The sequence below is a fragment of the Micromesistius poutassou genome (assembly GCF_964030765.1).
Source record: "Micromesistius poutassou genome assembly, chromosome: 16".
NCBI classification, from domain to species: domain Eukaryota; kingdom Metazoa; phylum Chordata; class Actinopteri; order Gadiformes; family Gadidae; genus Micromesistius; species Micromesistius poutassou.
The window spans coordinates 832,649-851,916 of record NC_140286.1 but is presented as its reverse complement, the minus strand read 5'-3'; the positions used below and the strand labels follow the sequence as shown (position 1 = coordinate 851,916).

At 46.2% G+C, this 19,268-nt stretch overlaps 2 protein-coding genes across 3 annotated transcripts in view; both read right to left on the bottom strand.

Moving 5' to 3' along the window:
- Positions 1–222: 222 nt before the first annotated feature.
- Positions 223–12,723, bottom strand: pask (PAS domain containing serine/threonine kinase). Its single transcript, XM_084480699.1, has 21 exons — positions 12,458–12,723; positions 12,018–12,253; positions 11,526–11,696; positions 11,274–11,411; positions 10,963–11,097; positions 10,659–10,845; positions 10,046–10,200; positions 9,809–9,917; positions 9,463–9,558; positions 9,006–9,177; positions 8,239–8,516; positions 7,717–7,840; positions 6,337–6,950; positions 6,073–6,209; positions 5,733–5,900; positions 5,271–5,396; positions 4,100–4,234; positions 3,167–3,366; positions 1,953–2,086; positions 1,564–1,707; positions 223–687 (listed from the first exon to the last, which is right to left on the bottom strand). The coding sequence occupies exons 1-21, from the start codon at positions 12,615–12,617 to the stop codon at positions 482–484; spliced, it is 3,825 nt and encodes a 1,274-aa protein (XP_084336825.1). The 5' UTR covers positions 12,618–12,723; the 3' UTR covers positions 223–481.
- Positions 12,724–13,333: 610 nt separating this feature from the next.
- Positions 13,334–19,268, bottom strand: part of kcnab1b (potassium voltage-gated channel subfamily A regulatory beta subunit 1b) — a 17,967-nt gene continuing 12,032 nt past the window's right edge. The window contains exons 7-13 of one of the 2 annotated variants that reach the window (XM_084481295.1): positions 17,100–17,185; positions 16,674–16,794; positions 16,119–16,213; positions 15,672–15,792; positions 15,209–15,297; positions 14,768–14,834; positions 13,334–14,224 (exon numbers count right to left, since the gene is read on the bottom strand). In XM_084481295.1, coding sequence (XP_084337421.1) covers positions 14,175–14,224; positions 14,768–14,834; positions 15,209–15,297; positions 15,672–15,792; positions 16,119–16,213; positions 16,674–16,794; positions 17,100–17,185 — 629 coding nt within the window. In that variant the 3' untranslated portion in view covers positions 13,334–14,174. Of the gene's footprint in view, positions 14,225–14,309; positions 14,835–15,208; positions 15,298–15,671; positions 15,793–16,118; positions 16,214–16,673; positions 16,795–17,099; positions 17,186–19,268 lie in introns of those variants that run through there. The other variant, XM_084481296.1, reaches the window with a different exon arrangement.

The window sequence follows — 19,268 nt, the reverse complement described above, 5'->3', positions numbered from 1 at the left end:
ATATGCACCCACTAAAATGAATCAACAAATTGATTGAAAATTGAAACTGCACAATTAACAATCAACAAACAAGATCTACAGCGATTAAATAGTTCTGATAATGAATGTAGGCTTTGCTTGATACAAAATAACAAACATGTGTATGCTCCAAATCTTGATAAAATCAGTGACATGAATAAATACAACATAAATACCAAAACAATTAAAACCATTAATTTAATTAATTGTGTTGCATCTAGCAATCAGCACTAAATAGACAATACAAAGAAAATCCCTTTCGGCATCCACTGGAGCGATTATGGTATTAAAAACAGTCTTTCTTCATGTTAGTATTCTTAGTGAAGGTGCATTTTGTGGACAGAGTTAGAGTTGGGATCTTTCGTGTTGGAACCTGTGAAACATACCTTTCTTCATTTCGTACAGTCTCTTGCTGAAATCACAGCTGGTCACACAAGACAAGGGGATTCAGTTCACAAACACTTCAGCCCTCAACCAGATACTTCTGGAGCTCATTTTCAAGGTCCACCATTGACTTCTGCTCTTCTTCGTCGTCATAGTCCCCCTCCTCTTCCTCCTCCTCCTCCTCCTCTCCGTCACAATCATCAGGAAGTGTCTCCTCGCCCGTATTTGGGAACAGCCCTTGCCCCAGGAACGCTGCAGGACTCTGCTGGTTGCCGTGTTGCAAACCTGGAGAAGATGAAAAGAGCCTTCAGTGCAAGTGGACGCACTAGGCAGAATAGTGAGAGTGGCTAGGACGTTTCGACTCCCAGCCGGAAAGCTACTGGGTTCGATTCCCAATACCCAAAGCATACCTGTAGGCAGCTAATCCCGTACCTGCTCCTTGATGACATACATTCACCGTAATTCTCTTTGGATGTCTGCCAATACCCAATACAACTCGACTCGACTCGCCACGCCTTTTTTGCGTTTCCATTGGCAAAAAAAGTACCTGGTACCTAGTACCGGGTACTTTTTTTTAGTACTACCTCCGTCGAGGTTCCAAGCGAGAGGAGTAGGTACTTTTGTGTGACGTAAACAGGCTGCTGGCCACTGATTGGCTAGCAGAGTGTAAACAGGAATAATCACTCAAAGTTAAGTTGTGTCCGGCGTGGTTGGAGTCCACGAACCCGCTCCCGAGGGGGACACTGATCAGCGTTTCGCCCTGTGTGTCGCTCCTTTCCCGGGGCTAGAGTTAGGCTGCGCGTGGTTGTGTGTGTCGGGCGTGGCTGTGTGTGTCCGGCGTGGCTGGAGTCCACGGACCGGCTCCGGAGGATCAGCGTTTCGCTGTTTCGTTTCAGTGTCGTTCCTTTCCCAGGGCTCGAGTTTCGCCTTGATCAACGTTACCGTATGACAACAATAGACGCGCAGTCATTGCGCTTTTTATTTTATTTTATTTCCCATCATAACCTTTCCCGGGAATCAGGAAATAGTCTTGATCAGATTCAGATTTCCCGGGAATCGCGTCTCCCGTGATTAAAACCTAATGACGACCCGCGCGAGTCGAGTCGAGTCGATACTGGCGGTGGAAAAGCGGCATAAGTGATGTGCTGCCGATCTGCTTACACTGGCTGTAAGGGACCACCTCGTTCCAGCGGTACTCGGCCAGAGAGATGGGCTGGCTGACCCAGGGCTGCAGCAGGAGCTGGTCAAGGGTCATCCTCTTCCCCGGCTCCGGCTGCAGCATGTCGGACAACATGTCACGCAGGTCTTGAACAGAGAAGACGGACAATAAGCACATTTGTGATCAAATAGGAAAGAATGGGTCACATACAAAAGAAAATCCTCTTACTTCCCCCAGATGCGCTAACAACAGAGCTCTCAAGTTTCAGATTCAAGGTTATTATCTGAAAAACCCGCACCTCTTGTCTACCAGTCTCACCCAGTAATGGGAGGGGCTCAAAAACCACACCACTGGGATGACTATTGTACAGTAAGAGGTGGTGGGGGTGTACCTGTGGAGATGTTGAAGGGAGGTTTGAGTCTGGCCTGCAGGATCTCCTCCACACCACAGAAGGGGTTTTCACTGAACAACAGTGTGTAAAGCAGCACCCCCAGGGACCACATCTCCAGCTCTGGACCCTTGTAGCTAAACACAACAAACACAAACACACACACACACACACACACACACACACACACACACACACACACCAAGACATGGATCAATAAATGGACTACTTTGAAATGCTCAGATTGGTGAGATTAATTATTAAGCAATAAACGTAGACATCTACTCAAGACTGGAATATAGGAATATAAACAGTTCTATACAATCTCCTTCTCACCCTCTCAGTTGACAGCATTGCACACTAGAATGAGTTTGTTTCAGTGAGTTTGTTTTCCTAACCCTGACCAAAGGTCAGAAACAAACTCTGACCTTTGGCCAGGGTTAGGGGTAGGGCTAGGGGTACGATGCAGGAAAGAGAGTATTTAGATGCATTAAATGTGGCAATGTGGTGGCAGCATAGAGGGGGGTGACTCCAGGACGCTGGTTTCATTGTTAAGCCCTCAGGAGGTGTCATGGGCCTAACTTAACGAAACATCGGTGAAAGAGGGTGCCCACTTGATAACCCCAATGAAATGCTGCATACTGCATACTGCTGTTAGTTGGGCCATTTGTCTTTGTCTCGTTTTTCACCATTGGTTGGTAGCTTAGTGGCCAGTGTGCTTATAAGGTTGGTTTGGGCAGGGGTTCCTGAATATGGGATTTCCTTGGATTTTGGCACAAGGGATTATAACATCTGATCCTGTGTATTAATGGAAAAAAAAGTGTGAAAGTGTAAAGACATAATTCATACAAAGATGATCATTTAACCATCCACGCCTAACTGTAAAAACCATCCACCAGCACGCCTTAAAAAACATACACACACAATCGCTAGGCCATGTTGGCCCAACTGTAGATAAGAAGTAAAAAGAAAGAATAAAAACAAAACAATAGCCAGTAGTGCAACAACAATAGTGCGTGCGTGTCCAACCAATTTTAAGTGTTCTTTTTTTATTGTATATTTTATTGCTTTTGTGTACTCTTGTACGGTGTCCTTGAGTGCCAAGAAAGGCGCCTTCTAAATAAAATGTATTATTATTATTATTATTATTATTATTAATAGCCAGGCAGAGAGAGTGGCGAGGCGAGGTCTTCCCCTGGTGGTGTGGGTATACGTACGGGGTTCCCTGCAGCACCTCGGGGGAGCAGTACTCCAGCGTGCCGCAGAACGTGTAGAAGAGCTTCCCGGGCGCCAGCACGGCGGCCGAGCCGAAGTCGATGAGCCGGATGTGGAAGCAGGTGTCTATGACGATGTTCTCGTCCTTGATGTCGCGGTGGAGGACGTTCTTGCTGCGCAGGTAGAACACCGCTGCCACCAACTGGAGAAGCGCGACGTTTTGTTTGTTTTTAAACGTGGTGATATGCCTTACATGATTGGCAACATAGGAATCCAATTGCCATTTTATCACTGTTTCACAAAAAAGTGTTTGGATTCCAGCTGTCACAGTGGTGGGTTTACTTGTTCTTTAAACGGCACACAGTAGTCGGTTTGTTTTTTAACTAATTTTTTGGGAAGTGTAGCTATGTATATTTTGTACTTTTCAATATGGTCATGTTTTCTATACTTGATTGTAGGGCTGCACAATTTTGGAAAAAATGAGAATCATGATTTTTTTTGGTCAAGATTGAAATCCCGATTCTTCAAACGATTCTTTTTGAGGTTTTTTTTTTGGTTTTTTTATAAAATGCATTTATTCGGCATTTTGGCAAAAAAAAACTCACTGTAACAGAGTTTTCAAAAAAATAAAAAATAAATAAATAATATATATATATATATATATATATATATACACGATTCTTTTGAAAAAAAAAAAATATATATATATATATTTTTTTTTTTCAAAAGAATCGTTCCAACTCGATTTTATTAATTTGGAGATCGTTTGACCCAAGTCTGTTACTGTTAAATAATCAGTGTATGTGTCCTGTTGAATATTGTCCTGAACCCAAGGAAGACTAGCTGATCGTCAAGGTGTCATCTGATGGTGACCCTTATAAGAAACAAATAAACACAGAAGTACTTGCTCAACCAATGAGACCTCGGCAGTGTACCTGTCTGAAGATGTAGCTGGCCAGGGCCTCGTCCAGCCTGGGCTGTTTGTCTATGAACTCAAACAGATCCAGGCCCTCGCCGTGCTTTTCCATCACCATCTGGAAGTAGCTGCTGTTCTCAAACACCTCCAGCACCTGCAGACAAGCACGCACACTCAGGTCACAGAAGGGTCACGCAGGTCACAGAAGGGTCATGCAGGTCACAGCCAGGACATGACCAAACCAGACCAGGGAACTAGACTTAGTTACTAGAATGCACCCATTTTATCAGTTCATAAGTGTTTCAAATAGATTTCCAATATATATAGTAAGAACATTTGTATCTATATCACAACATCCCTGATGTAAAATAGCACTACTCCTCAATAATCACAGACTACACAAAGAAAGTCCACAGAAGTACAAAACAAGAACTGTATATACAACAATTGCAGAATATGACTTGTATATATTCCACTTCATAGGTAGCCTTGTGAGACCTTGCAGATACTCAAGTTTGGAATGAATACCAGTCTGGCCTTCACTGAACAGGAATTGATTTCTACATATGGGCGCACCCTCACGTTAAAAAACTCCAGGCAATCAGATTGTGACCGTGCTCTCTTCACTCTTGGTTGTAGTTAAAGCAAAAACAAATTCTCAGAAAAGACTTGATTGATCGTGATTTCTGTTATACAATGTGTTGCAATGTGTACGCTTGAGAAAAAACTCAATGTTCTGAGTGGGAGAGATTTTGGGAGTTAGGTCAAATGAACGATTCTTGTAAACAGAGATAGGAGATAGGAAAGAGATAGGAACATACTGGCCAGCTTTATTTATTTGAGTTTATTGATAAAACTATTGAAATTACTATTGATCAGCAGTGACTACAGATAGGTCCAAGTAACTTTAAGCTAAGAGTTACTTGAAATGTTACACATTCAACTTCCATTTTGGATAAAACAGTTTGGATTTTACTTATTCGTCAGACTGTTGTTCATCATGAACTGAAACCGAAACGAGCGCTGATTGGACCCAGCATTTCTACATTTTTGGAAAAGGCTCTCTCCAGGCTCACGGCCAGACTAATCTGGCCGTCAGGATGGACTGCCCGTGGCTACTTCATAAAAGGGGAAAATCAGTCAATCATCGTATTTGACCACAGGCCAGGACCAGAACGGCGGCGGTCTACCTTGACGATGTTGTGGTGCTGCATGCGGGTCAGTATGGCGATCTCCTGGCTGACCCGTCCCAGCATGGGATCCTCCACCCAGCACTCGCTCACCACCCGGGCCTTCTTGATGAACTTCACCACCACCTGCACCCCACGACCGGACAGGATCAAATCAAATCAGCCCCCCCCCCCCCCTACCGCTAGTTCATATGCCAATGGTGCATGACGCTGGCGCAGGGAAGGGTTGCTGCTTGTACTGTTAGTATTTGTTTCATTCACCAGAAGCTTATGATGCACGTCGAGGTCAGGCATCTTGCTCAAGGATGCCTGAAAGGCAGGTTGTGGGGGATCAACCCCTTTTTGGTCGAGAGTCAACAACAACAACAACAACAACAACAACTCCACTCTCCTGCCCCCTGTTTGGCCCAGGTTTTCATGGCAACGGGAAAAACGTAGGTTATTTATGGGGGACCGTCTCACCTCCTGGCCATCGCAGCACCTCAGTGCTTTCCAGACGAAGCCGAAGGCTCCTTTGCCCACGGCCTTGAGGGGCTCGTACTCCTCCTCGAACTGGCCGTCGCAGGCCTGGGACTGGTCCAGGTCCAGGGTGGAGCGCAGGATGTCCGCATGGATGGACTCTGCAATCCTCTGGGAGACCAAAAGAAATGACAGACACATTCAAACACAACAGTTACTTATAAACTAATAAGCGTTGAGTGCCATGAACTCATGTTGATACGGAGAGACGGTAGTGATTAAACGATAAACGAGCAATGACGGTGATTCGTCTGTGCAGTTGGTTAGCAGTAATAGTGCCCACCGCGCCGAGGCTGGCGCCCGAGCTGTCGCGCAGCGAGGACCGCATCAGCGCCCCCTGCTGGCCCGGCACGCTCAGCCACACGCAGAACACGGAGGTGCCGTCGGGGAGGTCTGCTCTGCACACGTCACACTGGACATCTACGGAGACAGTACAGATAGGAATTGAAACACACACACACATATAGAAAACAAAACTTATAGAGGTAGCGACAGGAATCAGGGGGGGGAAAAGGAGTTTGAGATTAAATAGCGTGGGGGTACCGACCTATTCTGGACCCATCCCTATGGTAGGCGCATCCTTCATATTGTCCCTCGGCGATCTCTTCGGCGCCGGGGGACGGCACGCAGCCACCGGCCCTCGTCTTCTTCGGCGTGGACGTGGAGGGAATCTCGGGCGACGACGCCTGCGTCTTGCCGTTGGTCCGTTGGCCGTTGCCGTCGATGGACGAGAGGGTGGTCCACCGGCCCTGCCCCCCTTCCTCCTGCCGCCGACCTGGCCCCCCCCGGCGGGAATCTCCGCCGGGCCCCGCGTCCTGGGGGTCGTCGTCGTCGTCCTCCACCACGAACGGGGACGGCGTGCGCAGGAGCTCCGCGGTGTCGCCCTCGCCGCCGCCGCCGCCGCCATCAGGGATCTCCATGCTTCCGCCGCTCAGGTCCAGGTCCAGGTCCAGGTCCAGTCCCGCCATGGCCCGGACCACCTGGTTGTCGTCGTCGTCGCCGGCGGCGCGGGGGTCCGGGAGGCAGCTGGCCACAGAGTCCACCACCAGGGCAGAGCGGGTGTCCACCACCACCACCTCCTCCTCCTCCTCTAGGTGTGGCTGGGGAGAGGAGGAGACGCCCAAATGGCCGGCAAACGTCTCGCAGAAGCCGGACGATGATCTGCAACCAAGCGGACAGGGAGGAGAGGTTATGGAGGTCATCCAGGCATGTCTGACTCTACCATCTCTGACTTCTGTCTCAGCGGCAGTGCGAGACTTTTAGGACCGAGGGCTTCATATCGCTGCAGATAATCGGACTTAACATGCTTTATACTAGTGATCGACCGATATTATCGGCAAATATATTTGCGTTTTTGACGTGTAGGGGGTATCTCCGATACACTTTTTTTTTTTTTTTCATGCCATGATTTCAGTTCAATAAATGTTCCTTTTTAAAATTGAGACTTGTAACTTTTGTTATCATCATTGTGTCATTTTTATGATGTAAATTGATAGAGTAAAAGCAGTATCGGCTCAAAATACTCAGCTCAAGAAAATCTGCATTAATTATCGTCATCGGCTAAGGCTGATGAAAAGAAATCTGTATCGGCATCGTCCCTAAAAAATCCATATTGGTCGATCCCTAGTTTATACTTACTTTTTTGACCTTGAGAAACACTCCCAGTATAGTAGTACACACTGTTAGCTGCATAGTAGATGTTGCAGTAAGTATGTTGTATGGTACACACTGTTTCAGTATTGTAAATCCATGTGTTTGTTTTTATCCAGTATTGTAAATCCATAAAGTATGCCTAACGGACGTCGAGCTGGCCTGAGCGTTTTCAATGTAATGAGGACCTTTGAGCGCTGAAGGTTAGAGGGGGGCTGCGGATGGATGGAGATGGTTCTAGAATGAAAAGCCTCTGACGGGGGCTATGCTTCCCGACCTGCTCCCCAGGGAGATGATCTCAAAGCTGGAGTCATGAAGGTTACAGCCGCCGGGGCGCTGGCAGATCCCCGCTCTCCCGCCGTCGCAGACACCAGGCCTGGCTGCAGCTCTGACGACTGTGTCTGAACAAACAAAAGTTAAAGAACCGTGAGGATGAAGCGATGCAGTTTTAGAATAGATATTAGCATTTGCAACAAGTCTCCAAACACTGCTTTCATTGAACAGGGGGAACACTGAGCTGATTTAGTTAGAGAGCCGAGAGCATTTGAGCACAGCGCGTGGCGGGCATAATCTAAAAAAGAAGAGCTACGCTGCAATTTGTGCCCGCTAGCTAGCTCATTAGTTATGGCGTGTAAGCTTTTTCCGAAAAGAAAACAACCCAAAAAAAAACGATTATTGTGAATTAACATTCCTCCAACACAATGTTTCTCCTCAGGGTTGACAGACATTAGCACAACGCAGGGAGCAGAGCAGCGAGGAGGAGGAGGAGGACGATCTCTCCCCCTGGCGTTCACCATACCTGGGACGACCTCGATGACGGAGTGGTCGTCCCTCCGGGGGGCGGGCTTGGCGTGCCGTCCCGGGGGGCCCCGCGCGGGGTCCAGGCAGAGGGTGTCTCCCTGAGGGGGCTCCGCCAGGGCAAAGGTCACCAGCAGCGCCTGGGTGTCGTCGGCACACTCCAGCGGGCCGCCGCCGCTGCTGCTGCTTCTGCTTCTGTCTCCGCCACCGGCCCCGCCGCCACCGCCTCCGCCCAGCTCCGCCTCCACCGCCTCCATCAGCTCCGCCGTGTCGTTCATCCTAGCGAAAAAAAAAAAAAAGAGATGAAACGTGTTTTAGAATTCCAAATGTCATTCCCGTGGGAGTGTTGCCCAAGCGTGGTTATATGGAAATGGGGGTCGTTGGGAGACGGCTGACTGAAAAGCTGTAGATGTTTCCAGGCACATGAAAGAGACATTTTATTAAAAAAGGTTGGAAGGCCCCAGTTACATCCCCACAGTCACAAGAAGACTGACTAATGATCCGTGCCCACGAGCAAACGACTAACTACCAAGTGTGCAGTGCTCATCCCACAGGCTTTGATTTCACAGGCTGATACAGATATAGCAGAATAGTTAGGTCCCCTCAACTCATGTTGATACAGGTTTTTTTTTTAAACTAGTCTGAAAAGAAGTTTCAGAGGGACACAGGGACGTTCCGTCCTCAAAAAAAGGGATCACCAAGCCAAAAAAAAGGTAGGGATCCACTAGTCGAGGGAACTCAGGGAACACATGACGGAGAGGCACTCACGTGACCATGGGCGTGGAGGTGACGGTGGGCGCGGTCAGGGTGGAGGGAGCGCTGTCTGTCTTCTCCAGCCGGGCGCCGTTCCCCGTGAAGATCTTGCCCCGGCCCGCGGGGCTTCGGCTGAGGGCGGCCCGCTGGACCGTGAGCATGTCCCCCGCCACCAGCAGGGAGGGGTCTGGGGAGACGCCGTGGAGGGAGGCAAGTCGTTGGGGTGCTTGGAACAGTGAGAGTGGAATTTGGCAGCTGATCTTGTTATATTGATATTATATTATATTGATATTATATTAGTAGGGTCAACACTATGTGAACGTGGATTAACTATCAGCATTTAGTCAGCGTTTCAGTGTTACAATATTAGAACTAGGCAGGTAGAAAGAAATCTGGAATGACAACCAAATACCATCCAAGAGACTCCAAGACAAATGATGTCTGAGTTAATGCGGATAGAAACAAAGCAAACCTTTCCCTTGGCGGCGGTTGTCTCTGCGGGCCGGTGGCTTGCTGGGGCTGCCCATGGGGCTCCCAGGGTCTGAAGCTGAACCATTAGCGTAACCATCTAGTTACGGGGTACAGGTACAGACAGACGGAAGGGAAATGCTCTTTGTGACCAACGTGTACATTCAGCCGTACCAAGTCAAAAAGAGTGCAATATTGTATAAATCAGAGAAGCAGTTTATCCTTTAATGCTTTGCACATTTTCTGATCACACACACGCGATAGATACAACAGCTGAAATGAATTAAGGCAACGCAAGGAATACAAGCAACTCCTGTGGCGGTGCAGAAACAGCGGCGGGAGAGGTTTACCTGACGAGGGCCTGGGTCCGCCCCCCACTCGGGGCAGACACAGGGGACTGGCCTCTCCGTACGAGCCACACATCCAACCGTAGAAACCAGGCATCAGGAAGGTGACCCTCTGTGAACGTCACACCAACAACGACGAGACTCAGTGTGTCACCCATGGATCCATGACGCAAGCATACAGTGATCTGAGAAGAGACGGCCTGGAGGGTGTGTGTGTGGGGGGGGGGGGGGTCGCCTCACCTTGGTGAGCAGCTCCTCCTCGGTGTAGCCGAACAGGCTGAGGGCCAGGTGGCTGTGGACAGAGGAGATGGAGCCGTCGGGCCGCAGCAGGAGGAGGCTGGTCAGGGGGGCGAACGCCCACGCGGTCCCCGAGTAGACCGGGGCCGCACGGAGGGCTGAGGGGGGGTGGGTGGAGATAGTCTTGTCAAAATAATATCAAAAGGTAAACCGTCGGTCGGTCATCATAGTGTCTCATTTCTTCTATTTTGAAACAGACTTGATTTGTTTTACAGGTTTCCTTGAATTCCTTCATACGTCAACGTGTCCATTCTTTATAAAGGCCCCGACACACCGACCAGATTATCGGTCGTCGGTCAGTCTGGCGAGCTCGGTGACCCGAGTCTGTTCGGTGTGTGTGTGTGTGCTGTGCGATCGGCCGTCGTCAAAGCCGTCGGTGATCTTCTTCAAGCCTGTCTGTGTTCTTTTCCCGCCGATTGCACATGTTGAAACGGCCATGACCAAAACTGTCCCAACTCTCTTTTCTACCGACGATCGGCAGTCGGAACGGTGTGTCAGGGCCTTTACAGACACCACCCTTCTCCCTCTGAACCTTTGCTTTCTGTGAACGTCCTACCGGGTGATGGGTCTGTCCTCAGGGGCTGCTCAGAGCCCCCCGGGGCGGAGGCCTGTGGGTCGGTACCCTCTCCGCCGGCCGGGTCACCGGGGGCTCTGCCACACACCACCTCAACCTGTAGCCGGACACACAGCGGGACCTCCGCGCCCTTTCTGCTCCGCCCGCACACTCTCTGCATCCTCTGCATCTGCGCAACAGAAGTATCTGTTAAGACAACGATCAACGATAATGTCGTACGGTTCAGTGTTGCCATGGCAGCACTTAAGTTGACTTGGCGGCGTTGTGAGTTCTGGTGGGTGCTTACTTTGGATATGACATGACCCTGAACGGGGATTTGTAACTCAGGGATTAAGTCCATAATAGACACCCCGTTCAACTCCTCAGCTTGGAGGTATCCATGGAGATGGGCAAACACTGTGTCGCAGCTGATGATGCCGCCCTGGATATGCAAACAAATACAGTAGATAAGACAAGGATTTTTTTTTCATTAGCAAAAATACAAAAATGTGTAAGCCGGAACTTTCCTTAGAAATAAAATACAATCATTATATCATTGATGTTAATCTATTGTGGAAAAATATTAATAAAAACTGACAAAAAATGATAAATATTTACATCTTGTGCCAAAGAAATGGAGGCAGATATCCTCTCCACTTGTTCCATCGAGATGAGCCAGTGTTGCTGCCCGTCTTGGATCCGCTTCTGGGCCCATACCGACACTGACACTTCCCCAGATAAGGTCACTGCATCCACCTTAAAAAGGAGCCAACAGAGAGCCAAACTAAGAAAACATTTGCAGAGGGTGGAGCACCCAAAGAGATGTGAAGCAATAAGATGACGCTTGTAGTTAGATAAGCAGTTCCACACCACTTTGCTACAGATGGCTGAAACGCTGCCGTCTGGCTGCAGGTAGCGTTCACTCAGGGCTTTGTCCAGCACCTGGCTGGTCTTCCTCAGGACAGCGCACAACTTCTTGCCGGTCAGCTCACGCCCGGAACACTCAAACAGCCTGCAGGCCTGCTGGTTGGCTGCCAAGATCTGTCAATACATAATAAACATAGGCAGCACATTACTTACTTAGAGCGGATTAAAAAAAAAAAAGACAGTGTTTACTTGTACGCATCCAATCAGTCATAATATTTAGACGTTTAGCAGATGGTTTTATCCAAAGTGACTCACGTAGATTTTTCATAAAGATATCAATATAGAGGTAGGCTTCCAATATTGGGGTTAGGACCCAGTCAAACAACCTTACCACTTGACTATTCATTCTCAAGTTTAGTGACTATAAACTCTTCACTTTGCGAATTTCCCAGCAAGGCCAAGACCTTGTCATATATATAGCTGAACCCACAATACCTCTCTGGTCTCGGGGTCCACGGTAAGGATAGCCTTGTTAGGGTTGATGACAGCTGGGGGTCCTGAGACCACTTCATTATCCCCAGAGGTCAGCTGTCTGAAGAGGCTTTCCTCCATCTCCAACGTTGAGAAAGGATGGGGTAGGGATCCGTCATGGGCCCCATGGGGGTCCCGGTGGAGGACGGAGATCTGGATGTTGCGGGATGCCACTGAACTCCCTGCATTCAAGCAATGACCTGAAGACCGCATAGACGTCACACATACATTCATCATCCATCAGGTAGTACAGATACAGAGATTCAGATGACATTCATGATCCCATGAGGGGATTATTTTTTGTTTTACAATAAATGAATGAATTGTAATCAATTATTTTAGTACTAGTAATAATAAATATTAATAGTAAATTGTCATTGGATTTTTACAACCTGGATACTGACCGTTTTTGCGTAGTGGTCGTCGAGCAGAAGGGTAGGATTGGTTCAGGTCATACTCATCCTCCTCCTCCACATACTTCGAGGCGAAACCAGGGACCACACAAATAGTATCTCCTTTGACGGGTTCATGGCTCCGTGCAGGACGGGCCTCGTTCAAGGACATTGTCTCTGAGCACCTCAAAGTACAAGGAGACTATAGCACTGGATAGCGAACTACACAACTAGCCTTGCTGCTGGACTCATCTGCAGACTACCAAAACAGCATTAAAGATATTAAAAAAAAAAAAAAAAACTATCCGAGAGATGCAACTTGTACGGTTCACAGTCCACTGTTCAAATAGTTTGCCATATTAATGTATGTATGTGAGGACCCTGCTCATGTTACCTAGTGTTGTTTGTGTCCACAGCAGCAGCGCTGTGTTTGTTTTGTCCAGGAAGAGTCGCCGCTGCAACTCAATGGAGTAAACTGCAAATCAACCGTATATTTTTTGTCACACAGCGTTCGTTTGTGTTTTTTTTTTTCGCAAAAAGAACGGATAATAATAATAATTTTAAAAGTTTGTTTCACTGATTTCGTACTGCTACTAGATTTTGGAAATCGCGGGCTTAGAGCGCGGTTTGACGAAGTTTCAGGAAGAAGCGGCTTTTGAACGACTTCCGGGGAGCTGTCCAATGGGTGAGCGTTCTGTGTTTGTGTGTAGCTGCTTCTGTTTCTATGGAAACAAGCCGTGCCAGACAGTCCCCGTCGGACCAGACCCGATGAAAGCTTCTTTGGAGCTTGGATTATACTTCATTTTTTTATTTTACATACGTTATTAAAATTACAATGAATAATGAAAACGAAAAGGATTCAATAAATGCACAAAGAACATATATTTTACAGCATTTATTTGGCTGTACAAATGTAACAACAAACACCGAAAATACACATTTGATTAGACCGAAAGCTTAAATTGAACAAACATCACTGCCATATAGCTATACAGGCTTCAGGGAGAAGATGGAAAGTTCCTGGTGCAATGAGGGCAGGTGGTTGATGTTGTATTCAGTGGATGTTAATGTGTCTGGAGGACATTCCCTTAACTTCACATACTTTCCTAATCAAATATCAACACTAAGAATATAGACTCAAAAAATAAAATAAAAAGTCTGACATTGTTATCATCCACACTAAATCTGACAGGGTTTAACTTGTAATTCCACTACTGCAGAGGCTTAAGAAATATACAATAATCATATTTTTTTTAAATTTTAATTAAAAAAGTAATTACTCAAACACATGGAGATAAAAACATTGTTCTGACACAGCTGCTTATGAAGGAAATAGCTAACAGTCTATACAGATGTTTTCAATTAAACTTAGCTCATTTGGTGTTGTAATTAATGTAAAATATTGTAGGTACCCAGTCTATCACATACCAAAACATTTCATTATAAAATATCTATTTTCAACCAGCCTACTGCGGTCTCAAGCAGGTGTCAGCTTGGGCATTTGTGATCCGATCTCCTTTGGCCAGGCACTATACTTTATCACAGTCTTTATACACAACACCAACACCGTAAACAACTTCATCATGTACATCGCGAACAGTCTGGAACACATGTTCTGTTCATTACAGATCCGTACGTTCACCAGTTCACGGGATGCAGTGGCTGTCACAGTTGTATTCTACTTAAATTACATAGAAACGTCCCTCCAGGCAGATATGCTTCCATGCATTTATTTTTTCTGACAAGCTGAGTGAAAAGTTTTCGGTTTTAAGAGATTTCCTGTAAAGTATGTTTTGGATTAGAAGCTTCTACTGTTGTTGGCGCTGATGTTAGTGCTGTAATATTGTTTTTTTTCTATTTTCTTAAAGCAGTTTTTAGGTCAGTTTACTAAGATGGACAGACCAGTTGACAGTAACTGGATCTACTGGCCGGCTGGTGTAGCTAAAGCATGCATGCTTTATCAAGGTGTTAGATTTACATTAATCGATAATAGTTACTGGTTGATATTCACACTGAGGAGGGGACGACATTAGACAAGCACAATATTCGCTGCACAGTCACACACACATGGTCACATGCATACACACCCCCCCCCCCACACACACACCCACACCCACCCACACACACACACACACACACACAGACAGACAGACAGACAGACAGACAGACAGACAGAGACACACACACACACACGCACACACACACACACAGAAGCAAGGTTGGGCACATATGAATGTGCCATGGCTATGAGAAGTGAGCTTTGATTGGCTATATTCAGAAACAGTTCTGGAAAGGAATCCTAAGGTTGGTAATCCTTCTTACTGTGGGGACGGTTGCCAAGTAAATGATCCACTTCAGAGGCGATTCCTGTTGTCATCTTTGGAATCACCTGTCGTGACAAAATAAATACATTTTAGAGTAAGTAAAGAAAAAAAGTAAAGGATAAGTCAAGTTTTATTCCATAATTCCTGATCACATAGGATGCATTTACAGAGTATAAACATTCACAAGAACTTTGAATGATACCTTGAGACAAATCAATGGCCCAGCATGCATTAAGTGCAGAGTAGGAAACATACCATCGCCATGAGCAAAATACAATCATAAATAAACACACATAAGGAAACAAAAGGATTCAAATGGCATGGTACAGGTAAAGTAATGTAAACTACAGCTCCCATCATTCACGGCCAAACCACTAGTCATGCATTGGCTAGAGTTGTACACAGTATATCAGAGTGATGCCCCCCCCCCCCCATGTACCTGAATGGCCCCCAGGTTCTCTGTTAGCTGGACGGGGTTGGAGGAGCCCAGCAGCACAGAGCTCACACCCTCATTTCTCAGACACCAGGCTGTCGTTATAGAAACATAGAAATATAGACTCTAGTCACATTGGATATTAAAATGAAAAACGACTTGAAGTTGTTGGTCACAAGGCAAAAGGCTGCCCTGAAAATCTAGAATCAAAGTTATACGTTATTAAGTTATAAGTCATAAAATAATAGCACATGAAACAAAAAGGATGAGTACAAACATGGAGCCTAGAGCCAGAATAAACACAGCCAAAGTCATAACGACTAGTATACATCTGCTGTTTAAGTGTACAGCACTTGACCAACCATCCTGGTCCTTCAAAGTGTCAAAGACATGGTGGCCAGTAAAGAGACAGTTTATGAGTGTGTGTGATGCGTTTTCCCCTTGGCTCTTTTTTTTTTTTTTCTCGTACCTATGGCCAGCTGTGGCAGGGTGCAGCCGAGCTTCTCAGCGATGTGAGTGAGCTCCTTCAGTTTGGCCTGCTGCTTCCTCCCATCCTCACTGGTTATCTTCTCACGCAGCCACTGGTATGGCTGCAGCCAATCACCACGGAGAGGGAAACGGTTAAAGACGGCTCGGGAAAAAATGCGTGATGGATTTGTTATGCCTTGACACAGCACCTGATCATGAAATACTCATGATTGAGTTGCCAGAACGATAACACAAACAGGAAGGAGCTGCATACATTAAACATTTGACTTTAGACAGGAAGACTGACAACCAAGAGACAACAAAACAAAGAAGGCAAACAACATCACAAAAAAAATCACAACATTGTTCTATTCTCTATAGATCTATAATACATGTGTGACATAGTGACGTGTTGCGTGCCGGAAAGAATGGGGCAGAATGTTTGAACCTTCATAGAGGCCCTGGACGTCTCTGGGATGCCGTTGTCATACTTCCCTGTGATGATCCCACAGGCCAACGGGGACCACGAGACCACGCCCACACCTGGGACAGCCAATCAGAAAACAACATAAGCACAGCCACAAATGACTTTAGAATTATTATTTTTTGTAATGTGGCAGCTGAGCCCCCCTACCACTGAGTGGGCTTGAGACTTTCAGAATTAAGAAGACTCAGTAAGTTGTTCTGTCCACATTAACTGGCCGTGCACCTGTGTGTGACGCAAACTAGCGTAGCTCTGCTGGCTGGGTGGAGTGAGTGGGAGGAGTTTGGGGAATGTTGATAATAATATTCTTACAAACGAAGAGATAGGTAAGTGCTGGCCAGTATTTTATATTTGTAGAATATGTCAGTTATAGGATGTGGTTTTAATGATGACGTTATTGGAATCCCTATCAATGAGCATTGACTACGGATTAGTTCAGGTTATTTAAAGCTACAAGCTGGTTGAAATGTAACACACTGTGGCTTTAATATTTCAGTAAATACATTTCGTGTAACTTGCCTATCTTGTGATAGAGCTCTGGGAGCTGCGTCTCCACCTTTTCCCGCTGGAAGAAGTGGTACTCGGCCTGCTCACACACCGGAGGGATGAGGTTGAACTGCCGGGCAACAGAGTACGCCTCCTGCATCATCGGAGAGGACCAATGAAAAAACACAATGCAGGAAGGAAGGAAGGTCAAATATGAAGCGAGGCGGACATCAAAGCATTATTTTCATCACTCGTTGATTCAGTCTCCTGACCTACCTTCGCCTTCAAAATAAAATACACTGAATACTGTTCTCAAAGGGACGTACATGAAATCAGTCATTTATTTGTAGTTACGCTATCAAGGATTGTGATCAGGGTGTGCATTAAGGCATCACATGAGTAGTGAGCCGTCCAGATACATGGGATCATGTCGGGCTTGTTTGAGTTAAAGTGACTCACCATGATTTCCATGGCGGACCAGCGTGACGTGCCCCAGTACATGGACATGCCCTGGTTGATGACATGCGTCATGGCCCTGACGATCTCTGTAGGGGACAGAGTGTGTGTTTGCTCAGTGTTAAGATTTCAGTAAATCCACGGAATCTGTTTTGCTCCAGAAATATGATTAATAATTAATGCAAATAATGTGAACATGCATAATGTCTGTTTTTTTTCTTATATTTCATTTTTTAAATTACCACTTCAGCCAAGTTAAATATTTTCCTCCATTAATGTGTGTTTTCTTTATATCTCGATAAAACAAAAAGCAATGGTGCATTGCCAATGAGTGGACAGTGGATGGCATCAGCATATCTTCATTGGAGAGAAAGAAGCCGTGAGCTCTGTGTGTGTGTGTGTGTGTGTGTGTGTGTGTGTGTGTGTGTGTGTGTGTGTGTGTGTGTGTGTGTGTGTGTGTGTGTGTGTGTGTGTGTGTGTGTGTGTGTGTGTGTGTGTGTGTGTGTGTGTATGTGCATGCTCATGCGCCGGGGTAGTTCCAGGACAGCAATCAATGTAAAAGTTTAGGATTTACCATATTGGATGAATAATGATAAAAAATAACAATAGAGTTAATCAGTGAACAATCTATTAGGTAATCTACATTATACATTTAGGTTCATTCATGCAATTGCTTCCCTGTTTGATAAAATTGTCTGAATGCCATTTATCAACATCTGCTGATCATTAGGGAAATATACAACCTGCATGCACTGTGGGGAATGTGGAAATTACTGTAGAGAATGCAAAGCAGAATCTAATGAAAAGGTTTTAAACTATGAGTGTGTGTGTGTGTGTGTGTGTGTGTGTGTGTGTGTGTGCATGCGTGCGTGCGTGCGTGCGTGCGTGTGTGTGTGCTAGAGATAGAGAGAGGGAGAGAGCATGTGTGGGTGAGGCAGGTGGGAGTATAAATGAACAACAGTACATCTGTTACAAAAGGGAGGGAGTGAAAAAGAGAGGTAGAGCAAGAGAGAGAGAGAGAGAGAGAGAGGGGAACAAGGGCAGAGAGAAATGATTGTACAGCAAGGGAGAGCCTCCAGGCTACATGTTGTTCATTAAGGACCATGAATATATAATGTAGCGCAGCTTAGGTTAGTCACCCACAGAGGGTGGGTGGGTGTCAGGTTGAAGCACAGTAGCCTCTCCCAGTTGTATGTGCATTTATATAAATACATATATAATTTCACATGTATTTCTGTCCCTAAAGTTCCTTTCCTCTGGCCGGTGACTCATGCCCAACCACATGTTTCAGCGAGACATTGCAAATTCATAGAGTAAGATGGGTCAGCTGAATTTCCATCCCATTTTTTGAATCCACCAGCTGCACAGCTGCACAACAGAGACAGTGTTGGAGTTGGTGTTATCTCGTTGAATGTTCAGTGGATGGGTTTTGCTTAGATCTCCCGCTCGCATTGATTAGAAGCCACGGTGTCTCCAAGTTTCGATTTCATGCTGTCCTTGAAGGAAGCCTTGGAAGCAGCCCATTCCCAATTCTGCAATTCTGCATGATTAGCATCCGTGCCTTTCGATCTTTGCAGTCAAAAGACACAAACGTCTGTCATGTCTTCTCATGTGCATCACCAGGAGGTATTTTCTGGAGGCACTTGAACAATATGAACTGTAGAGCAGAATGTTCATGCGGAAATGTTCTCCACTCACAGCAATTCCAAGATCAATAGCTAACACTGCAAACAGTCTTCAAGTTTCAAAGCAAATGGTGGCTTTTGTTTATTGCACGGTTGTTAAAAAACAGCATTGATTAAAATGATTCATGTGTGTGTGTGTGTGTGTGTGTGTGTGTGTATATTATATGTGTGTCTATAAGTGTTATTTATTGTGTGGTATTCAAAGACATCAAAGTTACAGGGCTGGGGACCGAGGCAGAGACGTATGGCTCAGTGTGATGGGGAATAGCTGTGTTTGTTTTCTAAAGCTGTCTCTGTGAAATTGTCTTGCTCACCAGTGGAAAGGAAGAAGCCTGAGGGCTTGTATGTAATAGATACAATATGCTAAGCTGCGTATCCTCGGCGTATCCTCTGTACCACAGAATCACTATTTAATGATGGGGGACAGCGGAGGGCAGCGTAGCCGCCGACTGCGTGTTTTCATTTTGTTCACACTCTTTGAACGGTG